The 25,320-nt window shown below is 33.0% G+C and overlaps 1 protein-coding gene across 1 annotated transcript in view; it reads left to right on the forward strand.

Moving 5' to 3' along the window:
- The window catches only part of DNAH8 (Dynein heavy chain 8, axonemal), a 123,709-nt gene that overhangs the window by 65,042 nt on the left and 33,347 nt on the right, over positions 1 to 25,320 (forward strand). The window contains exons 34-39 of the mRNA XM_051208585.1: positions 2,936 to 3,479; positions 5,163 to 5,275; positions 6,204 to 6,623; positions 7,991 to 8,317; positions 11,444 to 11,891; positions 23,380 to 23,773. Of these exons, the coding sequence (XP_051070363.1) occupies positions 2,936 to 3,479; positions 5,163 to 5,275; positions 6,204 to 6,623; positions 7,991 to 8,317; positions 11,444 to 11,891; positions 23,380 to 23,773 (2,246 nt within the window). The remainder of the gene's footprint in view (positions 1 to 2,935; positions 3,480 to 5,162; positions 5,276 to 6,203; positions 6,624 to 7,990; positions 8,318 to 11,443; positions 11,892 to 23,379; positions 23,774 to 25,320) is intronic.

Here is a 25,320-nt window from a genome sequence, read left to right on the forward strand (position 1 = left end):
GCTTCTACGATACATATTTCAAGCACACATGTGTCCCTATGTAAATAAACCGAACCACGTCACGCCTTACAATGAGAAATCACAATTGTGCATCGACAAGCCTAAAGCACTTGTGAATAATAGATTGGAAATGAAATAGAAATAATAAGTGGTATAGTGATAGTTAATGTATTAAACGAAAATTTACGATACGCAGAATATATAAACACAATAATCAGATTAATTAGTCAAATGTGTAATACTAATCTATAAAATGGTTCCATGAATTACGATTTCCCCAATCTTTGTTCTGCTACATCAGCTAACAAAAGGTAATAACAGTGCATAAAAGTGATATTTTTCATTTTAAAAAATGTCCCTTTCAAGTTTCCAATTTTCAGTTATTCCCATACGACAGAATCTATTACTTTTACGTCCCACTGTTTGAATTCTCATAAAAAACTTTGATAGGATGAACATAATGATAAAGTTTCAAAACGTATTTCATGACCCAGTGATATAACTTACTCATACATCATTTGAAAGCCAGTAAGAAGCCCCAGATCCTCACTGTCAATCTAGGTTTTTTTATGCTTTTCTATATGCATTTGATCTAGACATACAAGGACTCAAAACTAAGGAACTTCATTGATTCCAGTGTCTTTTAAGTAATAGATATTATTCGTAAAGTATATTTGTGATCAGATCGCTCGAAATGTATTACGCAAATATATCACACAATCCTGATAACCTTTCGTCCTCTCATTCCATTATTGGAATTTATCAAAGGGATTAATTGTTTTAAATTAATCGTAAAATCAATCCGCAAACTTCTTTAAATCCTTTTATTAAGATACAGTATACTTGACAGCCTATATGATATAAGGCTAGATTGTTGATTGTATAAAACATGGATTCATCTAACACTCGGGAACATAACTTATTGTATGAATCGTATAATTGAACATGAGTTCGTAACTCCTTCCTTTCACCACCCAAATCTTTTAATTAGCGAAGTGTGTGTGGCTACTGTTTCCCGACGACCACTGAGATAATCTCTACATGATAACTTTAAGTATGTAAAGAGTCACATAAATATTTTGTGCGGCAATAATAATAAAAAACTAGTTTAATCTGGCATTTTAACAGCGGCAGCATTAAAATATCTACCGAAATTTTAAAAATCATTTATAGGTTTGCATCAGAACATATGAACCATATGTTAGAAAGTCAGCTTACTGCTTAGATTTTACATTGCGTCGAACAGTTTAATCACGAGTGAATGAATAAAATGTCTACGCGGTAGTTAATGTACTGTAACACTGCTGGTCCTTCTGTCACTTAATAGTAATTAAATGATGAAGGCAAAGATCTTGGGAACTTCATTCAACAAAACGGAAAGGCAAACTTATAAGGTAGGCGACATGTCGATTACTCATTACGAAGCTGAAATGATAAGTGTTATGTCCACTAGGTTAACGATAAAATAGGTCAGTATACATGAAGGAAAACATATTCTAAAAAAATATTTCTAAACCTAGGAGTTAAGTTTCAAACTGTTTATAATTTCAGACGTATGCTTTGAACAAACTGATCTGGTCATGAATTTATAAAAGTCCCTTGAGAAAGCAATGGTTTTATTGCTTATAATGCACATTAAACAGATTAGACTTCAATACTCTGTTTCCTTGAAAGCACAAATTTCCATCCTAATTCACCTCACCGATTTAGATTTCAGTCATTTTGATGTTGTGCTCGGCTATCTGGACCACGATTCCTGTCGCGAATACACGCTACCGAATCTCGTACTAGAACGGATCTATTGTACAGTACCTTCTGGTTTTCGATCCTGGTCTAGCTAAGATCAGTTTGTTCATTTATGTGAACACATAAACATTGGTTCACGGAAGCACCAAATATATATGCGCCACAAAAAACATTCGATTTGTCTAAGGGCTGGGATACTGATCAAGCGCCCAAACCGAAGCAGGTGGTTTTCTTAGGGGGAAACTCCCTCGCCTTTGACATACAAGTCTAATTCACAAAACAGTGGAGCGATGTTAGGAGATGCAGTCTCATGGTAGAAGGTGATCAACAATAGGTTCATACGCTATTTGTTCCCTCAGGATCCTGGATCCCATGTGCACCAATAGATTTGAATCAGAGTTTTCCGACTTCCTTAGGTTGACCCTCCGTATCCACCAACCCAGTTAAAGCGTCGGATATTCGCTCTACGTCCTCCAAATTTCGTAAACAACACTCTCGCCGCGAGAAGGCAGTGAGTAGGACTTTCGTGGCAGTGGCTGTATACGCGTGGCCATGTGAGGGCACTTCGAGATAGAGAGTGGACTCTCCCCACTGTCGGCCGTACCAAGGCATTTTGGGGCCGAAATCAGTGAGCGATTTATGAACATTCTACAACCATAAAAAACTATAAACTGACAAAATCAAAACTGTCAAAGATCAGTAGTTATTCATTATGTTTGTATTTAGTTAACGTCACAATGCAGAATTCAACTCTGTGCATTCAATACAGATTTCGGAGACTTATCGATTCAAATAGATTTTGGAATTTATAATAAACGGGACAACTAATGTGTCTACAAACGAAGCCAAGCGCTTCATAAGTATATTAAATTCGAATAGCAGCAACGTACTGATTCTTATACATTCTTACTATACAGAAATTTAACATTTGAACATAATTAAAGAAGTGTTGAGTAAGTATTTATTCTAGACATTATTTGGTTTTTATTATTCCCGTAAAGATGCTCGGACTCGTTCATCGAGAGAACTGTTTGGATTTATGGAACTTTATTGAGATTATATGGGAGAAGTGTTTTAGATCTGAGCTATCATATATATTTGGCTCAGAATTTCTGCCACACTTTTTGTTCATATTTTAACAAATATTCATAACAGTGTTTCTCTATATATTCTACTTAATAATTTTCAGATTGATCAACTTGGTCTTATTTATCATCCACCTTGGGTATTAAAATGTATACAACTTTATGAAACATTACGGGTTAGACATGGTGTTATGACACTTGGACCATCAGGTGCTGGTAAAACTAAGTGTATCAATTCTTTAATGAAAGCAATGACTGAAATCGGTGATCCACATAGAGAAATGCGTATGAATCCAAAGGCTATTACAGCACCACAAATGTTTGGTAGATTAGATGTAGCTACAAATGATTGGACTGATGGTATTTTTTCCACTTTATGGAGACGTACACATAAAGTTAAAAAAGGTGAACATATCTGGTTGATATTAGATGGACCAGTAGATGCTATTTGGATTGAAAATTTAAATTCTGTATTAGATGATAATAAAACATTAACATTAGCTAATGGTGATCGAATACCGATGGCACCAACAGCAAAAATTTTGTTTGAAGTACATAATATAGATAATGCATCACCGGCTACAGTATCAAGAAATGGAATGATTTTTATGTCAAGTTCTATAATGACATGGGAACCTATACTAAAAGGTAAGATTATAAAAGTGTCACTGAAATGAGTGAACTTTTATTTAATAAATATTACAAGTGAAGTAGTTTATAAATCTGAATGAGTAAAGAGAACAAGAACCTTGGAAATTTAATCAAAAAGTTTTTGGAAAGTCTTAAACTAAATGAGTTTCCTGTGAGTCGAATCCCATTTTTTAAACCTAAACTAGTTCAAAGTTTATTTTGTTGGGCTTATATACATTTGTACTAGTTTTCACTAATGATTATTTGTATATTGTGAATATCCACTTCTGTAAATTCAAACTAAATTTTCATATAGGATAAAGGGAATGCGGCTAACAGCGTAATCCAGAACGCGCTTCTTCGTCCTATTTTGGACTCGTTAGTTAGATATGCATGTATCCCAGAATGGACTTTCAATCTGGGACAGAAACTCATTACTGTTTGGTTTAAACACCAGTTAATGAGTTCAGTTTCCACTCCCTGTTGCAATTGGTATAAGATTTATATTAATTTGAAGTGATTCAGGTTATCCTGTTGTTGAGATCTTTGGCCCATATTCCAACCAGGACTGATCAAATTTCTGTCAGAAGTATGAACAACGGAATAACTCAAATCGTTTCAAATTAAATTAGCTGATGGATTATATATATATATATATATATATATATATATATATATATATATATATATATATATATATATATATATATATATATATATATATATATATATATATATATATATATCAAAATAAGAACATTGAACATTAAAACACGGAAACATTTGCAATAAAAAAATTATTCACTGAGTACACCCAAATTGGAAACAGGTGTTACAAATGTTGAAGAGAAGCAGTTGTACAATTAAGGAAATGAAGTGTCATGAGTTTATGCAAATACTTAAAAATCTAACTCAATAATGAACATAAATTGTTATGCACTCAAAAGGAATTAGAACATATATTAAGGAACTCAACAAATTGCATCACGACGCAAGCGCCAACTCGGAATCTTGATGGAATATTGAAGAGAGGCAGGCCGATGAACCCATTGCTCAGGGAATTGGAGGAAAATATCAAAATAGGGTTAGTAGGGATAAGTAAGTAAGTATAAAGTGATGCACAAAGAGTAATCAGATAAGAAGAAAATGCAATCGGATATACTAATTCCCAATAAGGTGAGTTTCCTTCTGTATATCGAGAGAGAATACTGGTGAACCTTACTCATAGTTTTGAGTTTATTATTTACCACAGATTGAGACTAGATGAAAATTCTTTGAACACTGAACGCAACTAAACGACTGTTGTTTGCGAATTTAGCATTTTTCAGTAATGTTTAACACACTCCACACAAAATGAAATCAGGCTAGTACCTCTATTCAACGTAAACTAGTGTTTTAATGAACTGAATACTTTAGTGCAAATTATAAGTCGACTATCTTGGGACTAAAGCAAGCAAGTATAAAGTATCTTTCTTAAAAAGAAAGAAATATATTCATCAACTCAACTGACAGAATTTTAAAAAATTTATGAAGCAATAAGTTTGCTACAACTCTATGATTTTGTGCTAAAATTAAATGTATTATATACAAACTCATTTCGTGTCATTCTAATTTTGAAATGAGTTTACAGCATTCTGTAGAGTTCAAGATTATAACAAAGTATCTTCGTCGTGAAGTTTCTATTTTTTGCTTACTTAATAGGATGGCTTCGAACTCGTTCACCAAATGTAACTGAATTAATATTTAATAGTTTCAAAGGATTCTTCGAAGATGCTTATCGTTATGTTACTCAGAATTTGGAACCAAAAATGGAAGTAAGTATAAAATAATTAATATATTATATTTTTATTTAAAATAATGTTAGATTTCAAACAGTAGTGTTTCGCATTAATATCAGTCAACATAAGTATATTTTGAACGGCGACTTTCATAAAGGGATAGATATTCTTTTCTAAAAGTACTTTTCATTGATCTTTTAGTATTGTTGTGTTGACACATATCGATAACTGTAAATCTATTCTACATTAAAAAAAGGTATGATTTCGTACTTTTCAGAAATCCTTATCTAAATCTTATTGTGTATCCTAGATTATGGAAACCCACTTGATCATCAGTCCCATTAATTATTTAAAAAGATTTATTTTAGCTCAATAGATCGCTGTCACAAATGTACAACAAACAGTGAACGTATTATCAAGATTTTGAATAAGATTAAAGCATAATTGAATAATTCTGACTAGACAGCAGTAAAAGTATGTCATCAGCAAATCACTAATCCTTGTCACGTTGAAACTAGCTTGTATCATATGACAGATTAAAACAATAGGAAATGTTAACTGGGAATTCAGAGAAATGAACATTATTATTCAATTACACTTAGATTGGAGATTGAATGGTTTACTTGAAGTTTCATTAATAATTAACTAAAGTGAGCATCCACGATGCCGCCTAGCAAGATTCCAACCCATCACCTGTCAGTCTCCCGCGCTAGCGCTCAACCATTAGACCACTGAGCCGGAATTCGACGGTGTCAATGTCTAAATTCAACCAATCCAATTCAATTGACTCATGATTTCAACTATTGAAATGACTTTAATCTTCACAAAACCCTTTCTGAAATTAACTAAAGTGTTGAAAAAATGTGTTAATTTTATTTTTGACGTTCATTGATAATGTGAATCATTTTGTCATTAGTTATTACATTTACATGTAAAAGTTTGTTTTTTTACGTTTATTTAATAGATTTTACAATGTAATTACATTCGGCAAGCAATTAATCTACTTGAAGGCTTACTTCAAGGATTAGATGAGAAAGAAATTAAACAACTTCATATGGAAAGATTAATTACATTTGCAGCAATGTGGTCATTAGGCGCTTTATTAGAATTAACTGATCGTTTAAAATTACAACAATTTTTAATGGGAAACGGAAAATTACCACTGCCAAAATGTGGGGTAGATGATACAATATTTGAATATATGGTTAACGAACAAGGTGACTGGGCTCATTGGGAGAGTAAGGTACCATTGTATGTATATCCACATGATCAAACACCTGAATATACTGGAATTCTTGTACCAAATGTTGATAATACAAGAACAGATTTCTTACTTGATTTAATTGCAAAACAATGTAAACCAGTCATGTTGATAGGCGAACAGGTAAGCTAAAATTTATGAATCATTTTCCTTTGAACTTCATTTTTAGAATATTACAAATTTCTAGTTGACATGTTATGCAGTAGACCAATCAAAAGTCAGCAAATGTGAAGACCACGTTGTGCCTGATTCAGTTTAGCTAAATAAACTTCCTCCTTAACTCTTAGTCTTCTCTTCTAGTAGCCTGTTGAAGGCCTGGATATAGGGAACTTGTTTATCAATATGAGTATTGGACACCGAGTCATAAAATTATGTTATTATCTGTGGTCTCACTGCTTTATTTGTAAGCGGTTTTACTGGCGATCCGTATGTTTATTAGTTTTTCAATAGATCAGATATGCCATATGTAGTTCATGTTTCGCTCCTGTGAGTTCAAAAAAGTTAGAAATCCTGGTCGCAGGAATTGAACTCAGAACCCTCAGCTTTGTGAACGAATGCATAAACTCTAGACCATCAAATAGGAATCCAACCTTGTTAATATTTAACTCCAATCAATCTATGATATTTCTCAACCACCTTCTATTGTGTTCGGTAGGTAACTGCCTCCCGCCCAACATGGATTAGCCCCAGTGGTCACAGTTTCTTACTAGAACTCCGGAGATTTTCTCCTGAAGCTAGTCTTTAGTGGGCACAAAATGACAATCCAGTACGCTTATCTAAACAAAACATAATCCAACCAACGAGAATATATTTGTTATAATATAAAACAGTAGATTAACTTGAAAAAAGCACACTTAAGTCCTAGTTCAAGTACCATAGGATCCAGTCGGTGACAATTAAATAAAAGTGTAATATAGGGACGAGTCAATCAAAATGGAAGAAAGTTTCTTTAGTTTTTGATCTCAATTTAAAATAAAGACTGTTATTTTATATTTCTTAAACCGGGCTGTAGAATTACCTTTGTTTTCTGCTCAGAACGTTCAAAATAATGAGGGAAAATTAGTTTTGTTATCATGGAACAAAAACTTATCAAGTACTCCATTCTTCCCACAGAGATTGTTTATAACGCACCATTCAATACTACCCCTAAACACTAACTCTAGGCAATAGATTCAAACAACAGATACCTCACTTCGAATAGGAACAGTACAGAGACTCTTAAAATTTTATTCTTGCCGTTGTAATGGCTCAAGAAAACGATTAGTCTATACACCTTTCTTTTTGTAGTCTGCAGAATAACATGTAAAATACTCGAATAGATTCTTTAATCATAAAAAATCTGTTTGCCCTTAATAACAACTATTGTTTACTTCTCCATAAACCGTTCATGTACAAAAACTTTTCTTATTCATAAACAATTTGTTAAAATTATTTGCAAGTCTTTAAAGTTCATCTCTATGAAATACGCCTAATTTATTGCCTATTTTTAGGGTACAGCAAAGACGGTTATTATCAAAGGTTACTGCGGTAAATACAATCCAGAAGTGCATGTATTTAAATCAGTCAACTTTTCAAGTGCCACTTCACCAAATATGTTTCAACGTACCATTGAAAGTTATGTTGACAAACGTATGGGTAGTACATTTGGGCCACCAGCTGGAAAGAAAATGACAATATTCATTGATGATATCAATATGCCAATTATTAATGAATGGGGTGATCAAATAACTAATGAAATTACTAGGCAACTAATAGAAATGTCCGGTTTCTATAGTTTAGATAAACCTGGTGATTTTACAACAATAATTGATATTCAGGTATAATTTAAATGCATCCAAACTGACTTATATTTTATATTTGTTATCCAAAACAAAAACATTGATCAAAATTATTAAAACACTAGATGATCACTTTTTCTATTTAGGGATCTAGTTAGCAAATAGTACGCCGAAAATGGTCCAAAATTATAAGCTAATTTATTCAAATCAACATCAGTTTCATTAAATGAGTGAATAATTTGGTCAAATGGCGATTTTTGATATTCGTATGATTGAACTATTCGATGTAATTGTATTGTTTTTTTTAAAGGATGTGGATATATTTTCTCTTTCATTATACACGAAACGAAATTGATTTGATTGTATGGATGATCTTCCAACGGTCCAAGTTAGTCTATATACCTTAATTTCCTAGTTGTTGACCAGAGAAATGTTTTTTCGAAATCATTCGAAATGCATAGTGGAAACGAAGTATAATGCTGCTGTACCCAGTGATACTCTGATCAATTTGATTTATCCAAATTTAGAACATTTCTTTAAGCTATGAATTGTAAACGTATGTAAATGAAACAATGATGTAATCACTTTTACGCTATTTAAGACAATTCGACAACACAATAGTGATCTAAGAGAAATAAGTACTTGTTTTAAAAGTTAACTATTTAATATATTCTCTTAATCAGTTTTCCTAATCAAATGAAATTTTCTGTTCAGAAACTGATGTTCTATCCCAGTTATGTAAATATGAGCATATCTCTTGTACAGTGAATAATATCGTTGAATACAAAAATTTGTCGAATGCTCATTTTAATCTATCTATAGACTAACGAAACTGAGATAATCTTTAAAGTATTCCTATCGGCTGTGAATCTAATTTTACAGTGTGTTTAAGCAATCGGTAGTATTGTCTAACCACTTTGATATATTTATTGAAGCTTTAGCTTACCTCAAACGTATAAAGCTATAGGTCTCAACAAGTTTGAGTTTTTCATCATGGCTCTACACTAAATATATATATATATATGTTTTGCAATAATAATATAATACTCATCGAGTAGATACGTTACGTAATAATTACATAACGATATTTAAATTAACATTGATTAATTGGAAGAAAGAGGATTATTAATATTCAAAGTGATCAAGAAGTTGCTACGTTGTGTAACAAAGAAGGAACAGAATTTTAACGGATGGTCAATAGGATGGTAGTTACGTAAGAATCAAGAGATGAATGATGAGAAGTTATTAAGTACAAAAGCAACAGAAATAAAATTACAAAAGTTAAAAAAAACAAGTGGAAGAAGTATGAAAAATAGTTCTTTTGAAGGAAATCTTAAACTGATGGCCAGGGCAGGGAAAGTGGTTGTACGAATCTCTTTTGAATGCAAAGGTCAGGTTTGTGAACATGGATTGCGATGGCTTGCGCAATGTGCAAGAGGCGCACTCGTAAACCATGTGGCAAATTAGATGGGATATTGTAGATAACCTTAAAAGCTTTATTCAATTCGACTTGATGACCTGTGTCAACCAAGTGAGAGAGAATAGAACTTTTAATCACTTTTACCTGTCCTTTGTTTAACCACGACGGATGATGTTCAGTAATGCGATGACGGACTTGCCGAATTGTACGCCCAAAATAACTGGCTCCACAGGAGCAGTTGAAACGATAGATACACATAGATTTGGTGAATTCAGGCAGTCTGTCTTTGTTGGCTGTTCTTATTTTGGGATAGTTGTAGAAGATTGCATTTAATCTGGCAGCATTAAATGTTTTTTGTACGGCTCTTCTTAGTTTCTGAGTCAGGATTTCTTCAATGGTGTCATTTATGAATTGTAGTTTTATGAACAGTACCTTCTTATGGACGGTGGGTATCTTTGTCCTTGTTTTCTTCTCCATCATATGTTTGTCGATGAATTTCATGGGATACCCATTCATGCTAAGTAGGTTCCGAATATTATTCAATTCTTCTTCCATGGTGTCTTCAGAGCAAATCATTCTAGCCCGATGTGTCAAGATCTTTATCAAGTTCCTTTTGTATCTGATTGGAACTGCACTATAGAAATGAGTGTATTGTCCTGCTGCAGACTTCGTGTGTACCCCTCTTTTTAAAGTTCCGTCTGCTCTTCTTTTTAGTTGGACATCTAGAAATGATATGCTGTCGTTCTGTTCATCTTCTGATGTAAAATTAATTGATGGATGAACGTTATTAAATACATTAAGTAAATTGTCCTTATCATTTTCTTTTTCTAGTACTATGAAGGTGTCGTCTATATAGGGTTAATAAGTTGGTAAATGGCTAATTATGCTTTTAAGTGGTCCGTTTTCCAGGTTTGCAAGGAAAATATCAGCCAGTAGAGGGCCCAATGGTGATCCCATGGCAACCCCATCTAGCTGTCTATAGTATTCGTTGTCAAATCTGAACTGTACATTCATTGTGCATCTAAGAATTAACTGTTTTATCGCGGATGCTGGAATCGGGGTTACTATGCCTCTCTCTGTTAATTCATTGCAAATAAAATCAACTGTTTCTAGTAGTGGAATGTTAGTGAATAAAGATGATACATCAGGTGATAACATGAAATTGTTCTTGACTGATAGATTTTTTATGTTCTCAACAAATTCAAAGGAATCCTTGACACTATCCTTGACAATTTCTTTGTATAATGGTTTAGGAATTTGCACCAACCATTTTGCTATAGTATGATACGCTGAGTTATTCATATCTAATACTGGTCGAAAGGGTAAGCCACTTTTGTGTATTTTTGGTAGGCCATATAGTCTTGGTGTCATTGTTCCTGTAGGTTTCAACATTTCGAACATCTTTTCTGAAATAAAACCTTGTTGTTTAATTTCTTTCAATGAATCTGTTAATTGCTTTTCAATCTTATCTGCTATGTTTGCTAAGTTTGCTGCTAAGTTTGAGTTTCACAGTTCCGCATCTTTAAAATCCATGAGTATCACTTTCATATGCAAATCCTACAAATATTAGTCAGATCAAAATAATTAATGTCTGTCAGGGTCATTTATTATTCAGAATTCTTAAAGTGGTCTCATTTATGGTAGTATGAACATTATGTTTTTATTTTTGGAATCAATTTATTCAATTTTACGTTTAAAAAAGTGCATTAATTGTTGTGTTTGTTTTTGTTTTTGTAAAAAAATAGTTTGTTGCTGCTATGATTCATCCTGGTGGAGGTCGTAATGATATACCTCAAAGACTTAAACGTCAATTCAATATATTCAATTGTACTCTACCTAGTAATGCTTCAATGGATAAAGTTTTTGGTTCATTAGGATTAGGGCATTTTTGTAGTGAACGAGGTTTTTCATCAGATGTGATTAAAACAGTTCAATGTTTAGTTCCAGCGACTAGAAAACTTTGGCAACGTGTTAAAGCGAAAATGTTACCAACTCCAGCTAAATTTCATTATGTATTTAATTTACGTGATGTTAGTCGTATATGGCAAGGAATGTTACGCACAACGTCAGATGTTATCACTAATCCATCTATTTTATTAGCTTTATGGCAGCATGAATGCACTCGGGTCACTGCTGATCGTTTCACTGAACATAGTGATCGTGAATGGTTTGACAAAACATTAAAACAAGTCGGTAAGCAAAATTTAGATTATATATGAAAGCACTTCTTTCGAACAAATTTTCACCCTAATATATATTAACTCTTGACTACTAATTCATAAAGACTGTCTTAATAAGATATGTCTTAATAACCCCTTATTTTAAATGTTTATTAAAGTGATATTAGTTTACAAGGTAATCTAACCGACAGTCATTTTAATTTAAATCATTTTTCTATCAGTACCCTAATGGACTGACCTATAAACATCTTATTTGAGACTAATTGGCCGGATGTACCGTAATTCCAATATTAAGGTGCTTACGCTTAAATAGGAGCCTAGTACCTATCACTTCAAATGTCAAAGATATTATTCACTAAACTACTGAGTTTAAATGGTCACTAAGGTTTTCAAATGGTAAGAGGTTGCCAATAATCAAATGTATTCTCGTATTGTCATAAATAGCTTTTTCATTGTTATATAACTTGTATAATTATCATCATCATCATCATCATCATCTCTTATATGAGTATGAGTATAGTATGAGTATAGTTTGACGAAAGAATGTTTTTCTATTACCTCCTTTCCTAAATTTAATATATTCTATTGATTTAACCAGCGATCGATTTTCATCTTCATGGATTATTAGATGCCATATATCATTATGTTATTTAAGAATTAGCAAGAGTTTGAGTAATACCACTGTTGATATCAGTCTTTAACAACAGGATAGCTCGAACGATTACTACAGATTTGAACACAGTGGCGTAGCGGATAAAATATCGTACGTTGACATGTCTTAAATAGGATGAAATGCATTCCCTCGTTGCTACTTAGGTCGACAGATATAAGTATTATGTAACACTAATTGAAGGTGGGAAACCCGGCAAAGGAAGGCTATGAAGGTTGACTTGAAAAACAAAATAAAAACGGAATTAGAAAAGAAATTGTGAATCGAAAGAATCATACAGAATACAGATGACAAATGGTGGAAAGTTACAAATGAAGTATTTCATGTATGGATCCCATATTTTACCAAGACTTTCTACAATTTTATATGAAAATACATTGAGTCATCCTCACCTGCATTTTCATTTCTTACAGTTTCTACTGTTAGCCATAATTGATATATTACAAAGTAATTTAACTATTTCTGTTTTAATAGAGTTTTGTTCTCTGAGCTGGATGATTTGATCATGAAACTTTCATCTTTCTTCTGAACGACAACACCAGTATAAACTTCAGGTAGAAATGAAGTATTCAAATTTGTGCTGATGATGTCGTTCAAAAGAAAAACGATGAAACCTCCACAATCAAATCATCCAACTCAAAGCATAAAACTCCATCAGAATTATCCATTTGAGTTATAAATCTTCTCCATTAACTAGTTCTGTTCTCTATAATCAATATTTCATTGAATTAGTTTTCCCTTTAAAAATTAAATATGTATGAATATATCAGTGAATTTTGCATTCGATAACAAGATGGTCCAAATTGAAGACAATAGATAAAGACAACAATATAATCTAATACCTAAATGATATGATACACCCAAAATAATAAATTTTCATTTATAACTATTTAATTATTTAATATGGATTCGTCTATTTAGTTAAATGAATTACTTATTTTGTAGGTAATGGATTCATTTAACAGGAAAATAAGTTTGCATTACAGTTGACTGATTTAAAACCAATTGATGATATTCATTAAGACTTTATTATTGGGTGTATACTGCGATATTTTGAATTATTATCATTATTAATATGAATTCAGGTTATGACTAATATTTCAAAAAATGTAGGTGAAATTCTTGTCTTATTATTCATTTAGTTTATTTTTTCGATGGTTATATATGATTTTCAGTATGAAGATTGGTGGCTTGAACATGTTCTACGAATGTCGTCCCAGAGAATTCCACGTCGTACATTATTTGCCGACTCTGGGACTAGTTGGAAAAAGCAGAGAGTGGTCAATGTATGACATGGTGTCGGGGTATGAAAGAAAGCGACAAAGGGCTGGCTTCTGTTGGTCCTTCACGACTCCATGGCTGGGGTCGGAGGGACAGTTCTTCATCTCACACAATAGATGAAGGATTGTATGAGATCATGAATCGATGGAAGTTACACATTAACACTATTGGATGCCGGGGTCCGAGAGATGGTGTGACACAGTGGCTGAAGACGTTATCAGATATGGCTCAGAATAGAAGCCAGTGGCGATCCTGCTGTAACCTTCTTTTACTTTCTTCATAAAAAGTGGTTGCTTATTCCTCAACTGAAAGATCTCTCCTAATTGTACTTTTCTGTTTCCACCATTATTATTATCATTACACTACCTTACACCAATCTATTCGTTATTATTCTTTTTTAACGCTCCTTACCTTTTCCTTTTTCCTTCTCTCCAAATTCTCATTGTTTTGTGCGGGGTATATATATTTGGTGCCCTCTTGTACCAATATTTATGTGTTCAAAAATAAACATAATAAATGAAGATTGGTAGTCATTTTAATTGTTGAATTGATGAATCAATCTAAGATAGAACATCAATGAAAACCTGGAAGCACTGGACAGCTGTTTCATTCTAGTATAGAATTCTACAGCAGTGCACATCTACAATCCCTCATGCCCGACTTGAACCCGGAACATTCGGTATCATGTGTGAGCGCTTAACCCACAAACCATTGAGCCGGTTTCAAGATGAATTTCCTAAAGTTCTAGTGAGAAGTCATAACCAGTGGAGTTCAATCCATGTTGGATGTGCGACAGTTATTCATCTCAGATGATGGGTGAAGGGTTGAGCAAGATCATGGATTGAATGAAGTTACATATTAACACCATTGGATGCCGGTTTAGTGATTTGTTATTTAGGCGTTTATGCTCGAGATCGAAGGTCATGGATTCGAGTGATGGATGAGGGATCGTGGGTGCGGATTGTTGAGGAGTTCCTTACTATGATGAAACGGCCGTCCAGTACTTCCAGGTTTTCAGCAATGGTCTATCTTAGATCGACTCGTGAATTCGTATGTAAAAATATAGTTTATTATCATTCTTTATTACCATGTAGCTCTTCATTCATTGCCTCTTTGTTTGCTATTTATAGCTTACTTCATGTATGTACAACTATTTATCGTTTTTGAATGGTTACATTTTAGTACAATTTTTGTAAAACAGGATAGAGAAACTGGTGGATATTTGTACTTGTTTTCAATCAAAAAGTTAGAATTGTCTATAAGATAGTATATTTCACAGTGGAAATGATTTGTTGATATCAAATGATTCTAAATACAATATCTACCGTCCGACCAGTAATAGTTAATTTTGAATTCCTAAACAACATGTCGTTAAGTTGAGGCTGATAATCTGAAACTTTTATCCTTAGTGGTCGATTCTTAAGGAAGCCTCATTTTTTTAAATAAATAAATACGTCTTGCCCACTTGTATAAGTTTAATTATTATTCTATGTACCCATATTTATTGTTGTTCTGATTGTTAGAAGGGGCACCGGACTGGTGACTTTTGAAGAACCTCGGATTTCCTCATGAGCCATAATTCTTTTGAATGAAGATCCTTGAATTCATATGGCAGAGTTCAAATGGTTTATATTGTTTATTCTGGTTGGCGTTATTTTAACAGGAGTTGTTGACCCCATGCCCAACCCTCCTCCTTTATCTGGGCTTGGGACCGGCAGTAACTCTAGAAGAGCTACAGGCGCAGTTATGAAAAGAATGAATAGCAACTGTAAAGAATTGGAAAATATTTGCCAGGACGGGGTTGGATGGAGAGTGCTGGAAGGAGGGCGGCCTATGCTCCTCCACGAGGAGTAACAGGCGTAAGTAAGTAAGTAGGTAAGTATTTGTTTAAAATAAGTGGATTATGACTAGCAACTGAATCCAAGGCGTTAGTTTCGCATTATTTAGGATTAATCATTTACAAACAACATAATTCACCTCATTAATAAGTAATAGAAAACTGAGGGTAACTAAAAAAATATGATATCAATCTATGAAGTCCCTGATTGTTGAGTTGTGTTGCATCCTTAAGCACAAAGTTCGAGGTTGAGAATTATCTTTTATGATTTCAGATGTTCGGTAGTCTGATTATAAATCGGTTGAAGTAATGTGTATATTTGTATTCAGTCATCATCGTTCACTACAATTTGAGCTTACTAACATTGCATACATCACATTCTTCAATGACCTATATGTCATTGAGTCTACATTTCTTATGTTATTCTATCCCATAAAACTTGAATCACAATGGTTTTATCAAGACAGTACGCACAGGATTCATAAACATTGACACCTAATAGTCAAATTTCAGTCATTGATATCAGTGACCTGATAATTCAAATAATTACTGATAACAATACGAATATCGTACACTATGAACAAATTACTAGTTATCTCGACTCAATACCTCAGTGGATAACACATTTATCAAGTTCGAATCCAAATAGAAGAATCAACATTGAAATGCAGATACATTCAGTTGACCGACCTCATATGAGATGATATGCGTTTCCTTTATTCCATTGGTAGTCATAATCCTTCTTTTCTTCTTATTTCTTATGATCAATTTTCTGCTGCAAAGAATAATGTTATTCATAATTCGCTAATATTCTTGTCATTTCTTCTTTTTTAATGTAATATGTGGCAAAATGGTCCGATTTGTCATTTTCCTTACTATATATCTATATTATATAACATTGATAGATTAGAAAAGCCTAACTTACTACAAATTTTATTCCAACTAATTATCTTATATTAAAGAGGAAGAGCGTAGTTGTAAAATCTTAGCAAATGAATTTGAAGTGAATTCAACATTTCACCTGACAATCTGGTTCAAACTTTTTCAACGAAATATCTTGAAAAAGCTTAGACCAGATTTCCAGGTGAAACGTTGAATTTACTTTAAATTCATTCAATGAAATTTTACAAATACGTTCTTCTTCTTCTTCTTCATTAATATTTAACATCAATTCAATGCCTAGATACTATGAAACTATTCGATCTAATTATCTTATATTTCTGAATTAGATAAGATCATTAAACTAAATGATTTCATCTTGTTGAATAACTGATTGACATATAGACAATGATAACATTGATTATAAATGGCAATAATATAAGATAAAGTTAATTGTAGAATAAGAAGAGAAAAACAAAAACAAATCTATATTAATAAACTATGTTTTATCGAATGAACATGAATCTACTTGAAGTTTTTGCTGATGATGTCTTTCAAAAGAACAATGAAAGCTCCACGACTAAACCATCCAGCTTAGAGATTAAAACTCTATCAGAATATGAATCTATATTAGTTTTATTTACTGTACTTACTTACTTACGCCTGTTACTCCTAATGGAGCATAGGCCGCCGACCAGCATTCTCCAACACACTCTGTCCTGGGCCTTCTTTTCTAATTCCATCCAATTTTTGTTCATTTTCTCATGTCTATCTCCATTTCTCGGCGTAATGTGTTCTTTGGTCTTCCCCTCCTCCTCCTTTGGCCTTGAGGATTCCATGTGAGGGCTTGTCTTGTGACGTAGTTGGGTGCTTTTCTCAATGTGTGTCCTATCCACTTCCAGCGCTTCTTCCTGGTTTCTTCTTCCGCTGGGATCTGGTTTGTTCTCTCCCACAGTACGTTGTTGCTAATAGTGTCTGGCCAACGGATCCGAAGTATTTTGCTGTATATATAATTAATAAAATACAATACCTATTATTAGTCGATATAATGGTAAGTCTAAAGATTTAAGAAGAAAAATTCATCTAATCAGTATACGTAGCTTCAATTGACTCATGATCTCAACTATTGAAATTACTACAATCTCCACAAAACCCCTTTTGATACTAATCAACATATCACCCACTAGTGACTGGCTTCAAGATGTATATCCCGGAGTTCTAGTGAGAGGCAGTGACCAGTGGATTTCAACCGGGTCAGTTGTGAGGTAGTAACTCATTGATGACAATGGTGGATGTGTCACTCAATTTCTTGGACTAGTTGAAGTTAGACATTAACACTGTCGAATGCCGGCTCAGTGGTTTAGTTGGTTAGACGCTTGGCGCGAGATTGATCGGTCCTGTGTTCGAGTCCCGCAAGGTGGGGTCGTAGATGCACACTGCTGAGGAGTCCCATATTAGGGTAAAACGGCCGTCCAGTGTCTCCAGGCTTTCCATGGTAGTCTAGCTTCAATTGTCTCATGATTTCAACTATTGAAATTACCACAATCTTCACAAAACCCCTTGTGATATTAGTCATATTGTTAAATATTTTTATTGTATAGAGCAAGTGGTAGTTTGAATTCAGTATGTACTATGCTTCATTCTTAATTGGATGAGTTTTTAAATAAGTAAAAAAATAAGTATAAACTTAATGATTTTTGGTGGAACATTCATTTCAACTTTTCACAATCAAAATGTTATAGACGTATAGATGTAAAATTATTCACATCATTTTTAATTACGTATGTAAGTGGAACTAAAATGAGAGCATTTTCTAAGTAATATAATAGTTCTTCTGAGTTTTTAAATTGGATATGACATTGATTTCTCAAGACACTTCGAGATGACTAATAAACAAGCAAGTTTAAACTTGTTATGATTTACTGAAGTTACTTACTTATTGCCACCTGTTACGCCTCGTGAAAGATAATAGGTTGATTACCAGAATTCTCTATTGAACACTGTCCTCCAATCTTCTTTTCAGTTCTTTCCGAGTGGTATTCATTCTTTGCATGACTGCTTCCAATGCCTGACGCAATGAGATACTCGATCATCCTCTTTACTGTTTCTGTTATGACCTTGAATCGCTTTTACCCCGTGATACTTGTTATGACTTCACCTTGATCTGTCTAGTCTAAATTATGACCTTGACGCGTTAGGCTGAGCGGCTTAACCTTGAGTCTAATACGCGTGAGTTCGAGATGGGGTAGAGAGAACTATTCTAAATCCTGATTGGTTGGCAAGCACGCAAGTGAAAGAAGACAAGACAGTTGGAACACTGAACTCTGGATTCTCTGAATTCGGATTAGTACAAAAATGTACATGAATAAATAAGTGAATATCTTGACCACGACGTACGATAATTTGGAAAAATGCAGTTATGCACGAAACAGGGAATTAGGGTAGAAAATATAGTGCAAAATATTATGTTTAAATTACAATATTTTCGGAAAAATAAAGGTATGTTAGTGAATGATACATAGAACGTAAGCTCGTGTTATGTAGAATAAGATAGGGACAAAAATAAATATAAGTGTTTTACAGGGTTTGAATGAAATGCAATAACGTCCCAAGAAAATAGCTTTCGTAATTGTCTGGGCTTCTTAATTCCCCGTTCATAACAGTTTCCCTTTACGACTTCAAGTTAGCGCTTGCCTTGTGATGCAGTTTAGTAATTTCCTCAATGTTTGTTCCATTCACTTTCATCAACTTTGCCTAATTTCCTTTTCAACTAGAACCTGGTTTATTCTCTCACATAGTGGGTTGTTGCTAAAGGTATCCGGCAAACAGATTTGGAGAATTTCTCGTATATAATTGTACTTTCTTCATGATGATTGTAGTAGTTCTCCAAGTATCATCTCCATACAGTAGGAATAACTGTCTTGATGTTCATATTGAAAATTCTAAATTAAATGTTGGCTTTCAGTCAGTTGTTTTCAGTCCCATATGTTCTTTAACTGTATCCAGTCTTTGCTTTGTCAATCATTGATAATTTCTAATAAATTGACCATTAATTAGAATGTTAATGGATAAAATAATGTTTGAATTCATGAGTCAATTGAAGCTAGACCACCATGGAAAACCTGGAAGCACTGGACGACCATTTCGTCCTAGTATGGTACTCCTCAGCAATGCGCATCTACTCATGAATTCAATTATTAAATTACTACAATATCCGCAAAACCCTTCTCTGATAAAATAATGATTTAGTTAGTAGAAGTTAAAACTCCTAACATTCCTCAACTTAGTTTACGTTTCTCATTTGGCGACTCAACATATAACAGCATTAAATTAACATAGAATTACTTGCATTACATATATTACTTAAATAGTCTTATTTTAATTTAGTGAGCTTATCATTATCTTTTATTTATTGAAATTGATAGAAATTCCTATTCTTTACTACTCAACTTCGTAATTAACATTATTTTGTTGTTTTGAACTAAGATATAACTATTTTAATCAACTGACTAATTAATATTCTTATCAAGTTCTAAGTTATAACTGAAATATCTCAACTACAATTTTAAGCTTTAAACTGATAATCCATAAAATGCTTATATACCAACAAGAGACTGATCAATTACAATCCGAAACAACAATGGGAAGATACAAGCAAACGAATAGGATGTCCAGCTGGAGATCCGCTTCTTTCGATGGGCGAACTGGGGCTAGTCACTTACATAGCTGGTTCCGGTGTCGAGTTCACCTGTCTCTGCCCACCTCTACCTCATACGTAACATGGCCTAGTTTTCCGATCACATGTGCTTCTTTCCAGGGACCAGGATTTGGTCGAACACACGACATCTAACGTCGTACGTTGGTAGCTTCTGGAACTTGGTCTGTGATGGCTGTGGTGTGGTTCTCGGAAGCATCAGATTGTGGATCGTTCTCAATTTTCTTCCCAGGAGGATCTCTGCCAGGGACTTCTGCTCTGATAACATATTACTAGGTGTCGTTTGGCAAATGAATAAGACGTTCTGCAGCGTCCCCTCCCCTTTCGACTTGATTAGAGCTCTCTTGAATTTATCTACAAATCTTTCTGCTTGGCCATTTGATTGTGGGCGGTAAGGTGGAAAGCGGAAATGTTTGATGGATAGCCATTGACAAAAATCTTGGAACTGAGTTGAGGTGGACTGCGAACTATTTCTGATAGAATTACATCCGGTAATTCGTTGTGGGCGAACATCTCCGTCAATAGTTGTATCGTTTTGCTAGTCGTGATGGGAACAATTTCTGGTCATTTTGAAAAGGCGTCAACCACGACTAGATAGATGATTCCATTGATTAGACCGACAAAATCGACATGTATCCTAAACCATAGATACTCCAAGTTCGAAACAGGGAAATATATTCCGCAAGCAGCCAGAAACACGAGCAATAACAACCGGCACAAATCAAATGTATATATGTAGCATAAAGTTGACCTTGGGAAGCGTTACAAAATAGCATACCAAATGATTCAACGAACTAATATCGTTTAAGCAAGTGGAGAATACAACATGAAGGTCAAAATGAGAGCTTTTGGGAATAAAAATAAAGTATTTACCAAGTGAATTGCTGGGGATCTAATATCCCCAACACAAAAAATAATACTAAATGAAGTTGTTTTTTGTTTTGAATTTATAATTTATTTACATTTTAAGAAATAAAACATTCATATCCAAATATATTTGTTTTAATAAATTTGATGACCCTTATTTATATATGAAACATAGTTACCAGTTAATTTCTCTTATCACTATACTACTATTTAAAACTAATAATAGTAATAATAATATTAATAATAATAAGTAGCATTAGTAGTAGGTCAATATTCTACCTGACATTTATAAGTGAAAATTAGTTAACTATATTCTTGTCAATACAATGTGACATAACAATTTGATATTTATATATGAACATGTTATAGAACATCAACTGATGTTATAATAAATAAAATCAAAAATGTCATTTATTGAATGTCAGTGATGGGAATTAAAATTTTAAGTGAACTTGTTTACATGTAAACAAACAAACAAACAAAAATATGGACATTTTAATTATTTGTCAATTATTATTATTATATAATCAAGTTCATTAAAACGAAATTAAGATGATAAAATAAGGAATAATATTTTAAAATATAAATAGATATTTAAATTAATATCATGAATAGATCAAAACTCCGCCTGGAGTCCCTCCGGAGGCTACTGCCGGTCCTAAGCTCGGAAAAAGGAGAACGGTTGGGCATGGGTTAAACGACCCAATCCCGTAGAATACTAACTCGCTAAAAGCACGCTAACTATGCACGGAACGAATGTCACTTTATATGACTGTATTTTAACTATAATTGTAATAAATCCAGTTGAAAACACTGAGAATAATTATAAACTGAATGAATTAAAGTAAATATTTTTCTGTTGAGAAAAGCATAATAAAAATAGATTTCTCATAAACACTCTTATAAAAATGTAAAGTAATACAAATCAAATACACTCTAAATCATTGTAGAATTTTCACAGACTTTATATCATGAAATGGTTTTCACTAGACTATTATTTAAAAACTTGAAAGCACTAGACAACCGTTTTGTCCTAGTTGGCTAGTCTTCAGCAGTGTGTATCCAAGACCTTGGGTAAGAAGAATTGTACCAATCATATTCGGCTTCGCGTGTAAACGTTTAACTTCTGAACTACTGATCCTGAATATAACAGTGTTAATATTAAACTTCAACTAATTCACAGTGTTGGGTAACTATCTAAAGATTGTTAGTAGTTAAGTTTTTTATTGTGAGGAGAAGGTTTAATGTGGTTTTAGTACCTAATATTCAATTGTTGTGTTATAAGGTCTATGATCTATGATGCCTTAATAGGCTAAAGCCATCAAATTGTATCATTAGATACCATACAATTTTAGTGTATGATTTTTTGAATAACATTAAAACAACAATAGTTTAAATGATTACTCGTAACCCCTTTCTTCATTAATGAACAATTTTTCACATCTCCATTCCTTACACTCCTCAAATCTGTCTTCAAAATAATAAATGAACTATCTTTTACATCTATTGATACAATCCAATATACAGAAACACCTAGTTATAGAATCTGTAACTGTTTATTATTACTGAAGCGATTTCATTCTGAATCTTCTCTCTATATGAACTAATTTACTAGCAAATTTTCAAAAATGGAACAATTTCTAGCAATCTTTCCGTGAAATAAAATCATTGTCATTATTTATTTTATTATTATTATTAGCTTTATTCAATATTATATTTTTGGTACAATATAGAATTCTCAGCGTAAAGTATTTCAACAAGTTTCCGTTTCTTTCTTCCTGGTCGGTCATGGCGATAAATATTGAGTGATTGCCAGTTAGATATTGGCAGTCCAGTAAATGAACATCTGAATAATGTGCATTCTTTTCGCTGTATATTACCAGCAACCACATTGGCTCTTATTGAGTTTTTGTAACTTTGACAACGAAAGGTTGTACACTTTTCAGAAACCCAGCAGAATAGGTTGTGCGATTAATAAACATAATGATATATTAAAACAAATAAAAATAGATAACTTGGTGAAAGTAAATAAGTTAGATTAAACTATCAAGATGCACTTGAACTAGAACGAAACATAAGATTACTTTTTCCTAGCGTTCCAGTTTCGTGTAACTGAAGATGGAATAATAACAGAACAGTGGTACGATAGTTATATACTTGATTTCAATGTAAATTTTCTTTTCTTTAAAAAGTGAATCATTGTTGTTCAGAATAATTCAGTTTATTGAATTTGCATAATATTCTCTTTACAGGAATTGAAGAATGTGGTGCTTTAGCAAACCAAATTGATTGGGCAGATCCTTACTTTGTTGATTTCTTAAGGGATGCTGCAGAAGCAACTGGTGAAGAGACAGATGATGCAGATTTTGAAGCACCGAAAATATACGAACCAATCATAAGTCTAGAACAATTGAGTAATCGTTTACAAATGTTGATGCAAATGTACAATGAAGCAATACGTGGCAGTAAACTAGATTTGGTATTTTTCAAGGATGCTATGATACATCTTGTAAAAATTTCACGTGTAATCAGAACACCTAAAGGTCATGCATTGTTGGTTGGAGTTGGTGGTTCAGGCAAACAATCGCTTACACGTTTAGCTTCATTTATAGCAGGTTATAAAACTTTTCAGATAACATTAAGCCGGTAAGAAATAAATAATCAGTAATTTATTAAATTAGATATTTTTCACTTATTGTTTCCTTGATGTCAAGTGATTTCAGCTAACTTTAGAACTCATTTTCCTCACAAAAAACATTTGAATTTGAAGTTTACTATTGATAGAAGTGTCCTTTTTTGACTTTCAAACATGAACTGATATCATCTGGTCAATTAGTGATAACTCCTGTCTACTTTTGAGGTCCCTCAATAGTTCACACTCATGACGCTCATAGTAACTAGATCCAACAACTTCCAGTCGGGTACGATTACTCTGAGTTACAATATTATTTAGTCACAATATTATGGTTTACATTCTATAATTTATTTTAACCTCTATGTTGAGATACTAAAGGTTAGCTGTCGTTAGTGCGTGATACAAATTAACTTTGAAATGGACAACCGATAAAATTATATTATGTTGGTGGCCTCGAGTGCGCCAATCAAAATCAAGGTAGAGCCTTATAGTTTTTAGCACGAAATTGAAAGCTCAGTTAAACATAACTGGAATGTTATTAGAAACTCAGTAGAAATAAGATACACTTGATTAATGAAATACTTGAAATTATTAAAAATATCGACTGTGCGACCATACAGTGGATATGGCATGGTGCTTAAGCTAAATTACAAGAAATGTCTGCTATTTACATATGTTGTATGTTAGAATATTTGATGTAATTCAACCTATAGTCAAGAGCGTTTGTGTAGTTAGACAATATTCTCCTAATCTAATTATTAGCTCTAAATCTTATCTTCAACAGTCTCAAGTTTGCCAACCAAATGGCAAAGCCTGATTATATAACAGCTGATGTCACTTGGTGATGAAAACGATATGGTCATAACCTTAATTCCCAACACTAACTGAATTCCACATGCGGAGACGTAACTTTTTCTTCTACAACAATAAATAATTTAAGATGTAAGGATCAATTAATTATACGTAAACTATTATTCCACAGAAGTTTTATCACTTTTCGTTCTTAATCATTTTATGAATAATTATTATTTCTTGATTAGTTAATAACTCGCTCAAAGTCGTCATTATCGTATAATTTTACCGGAAATTCTTCACAACTCCACCTTCAAAATGTTGGTTGTAAACCTAATCAGTCTGACAAGAATTGGATTAACACATTTGTAAATTAAGTACATAAGACGACCAATCTGACCTTTGAATATTTTGTTCTATCGTTCTATCATTGAAACCAAAAAATCTAAGTCATCTTGACGATGCGTTCTTGATACGTTATTTAATCAAAGTAGAAGAGAATCACATTATCACTATAAAATTCAGATTTTTTTCAGAGACGGTTGCTAAATGATGAATTTTAATGGCTCCTCTTGTTATCAAATTCATCGAATGTAGCACAAGCGTTTAAGATACCTCTTAGGAGAATCAGTAAGAACAGATAAAGTTAACATGAATCAGCAGTCAATAGAACTGAAACGATAAATTGTTACAATCTGAGTCATTTGTAAAGAATTAGAGCAACTGATCGTAAGATATACGAAGACTGTAATGATAACTGGGATTA

This window comes from Schistosoma haematobium, chromosome ZW (assembly GCF_000699445.3).
Source record: "Schistosoma haematobium chromosome ZW, whole genome shotgun sequence".
Taxonomy (NCBI): domain Eukaryota; kingdom Metazoa; phylum Platyhelminthes; class Trematoda; order Strigeidida; family Schistosomatidae; genus Schistosoma; species Schistosoma haematobium.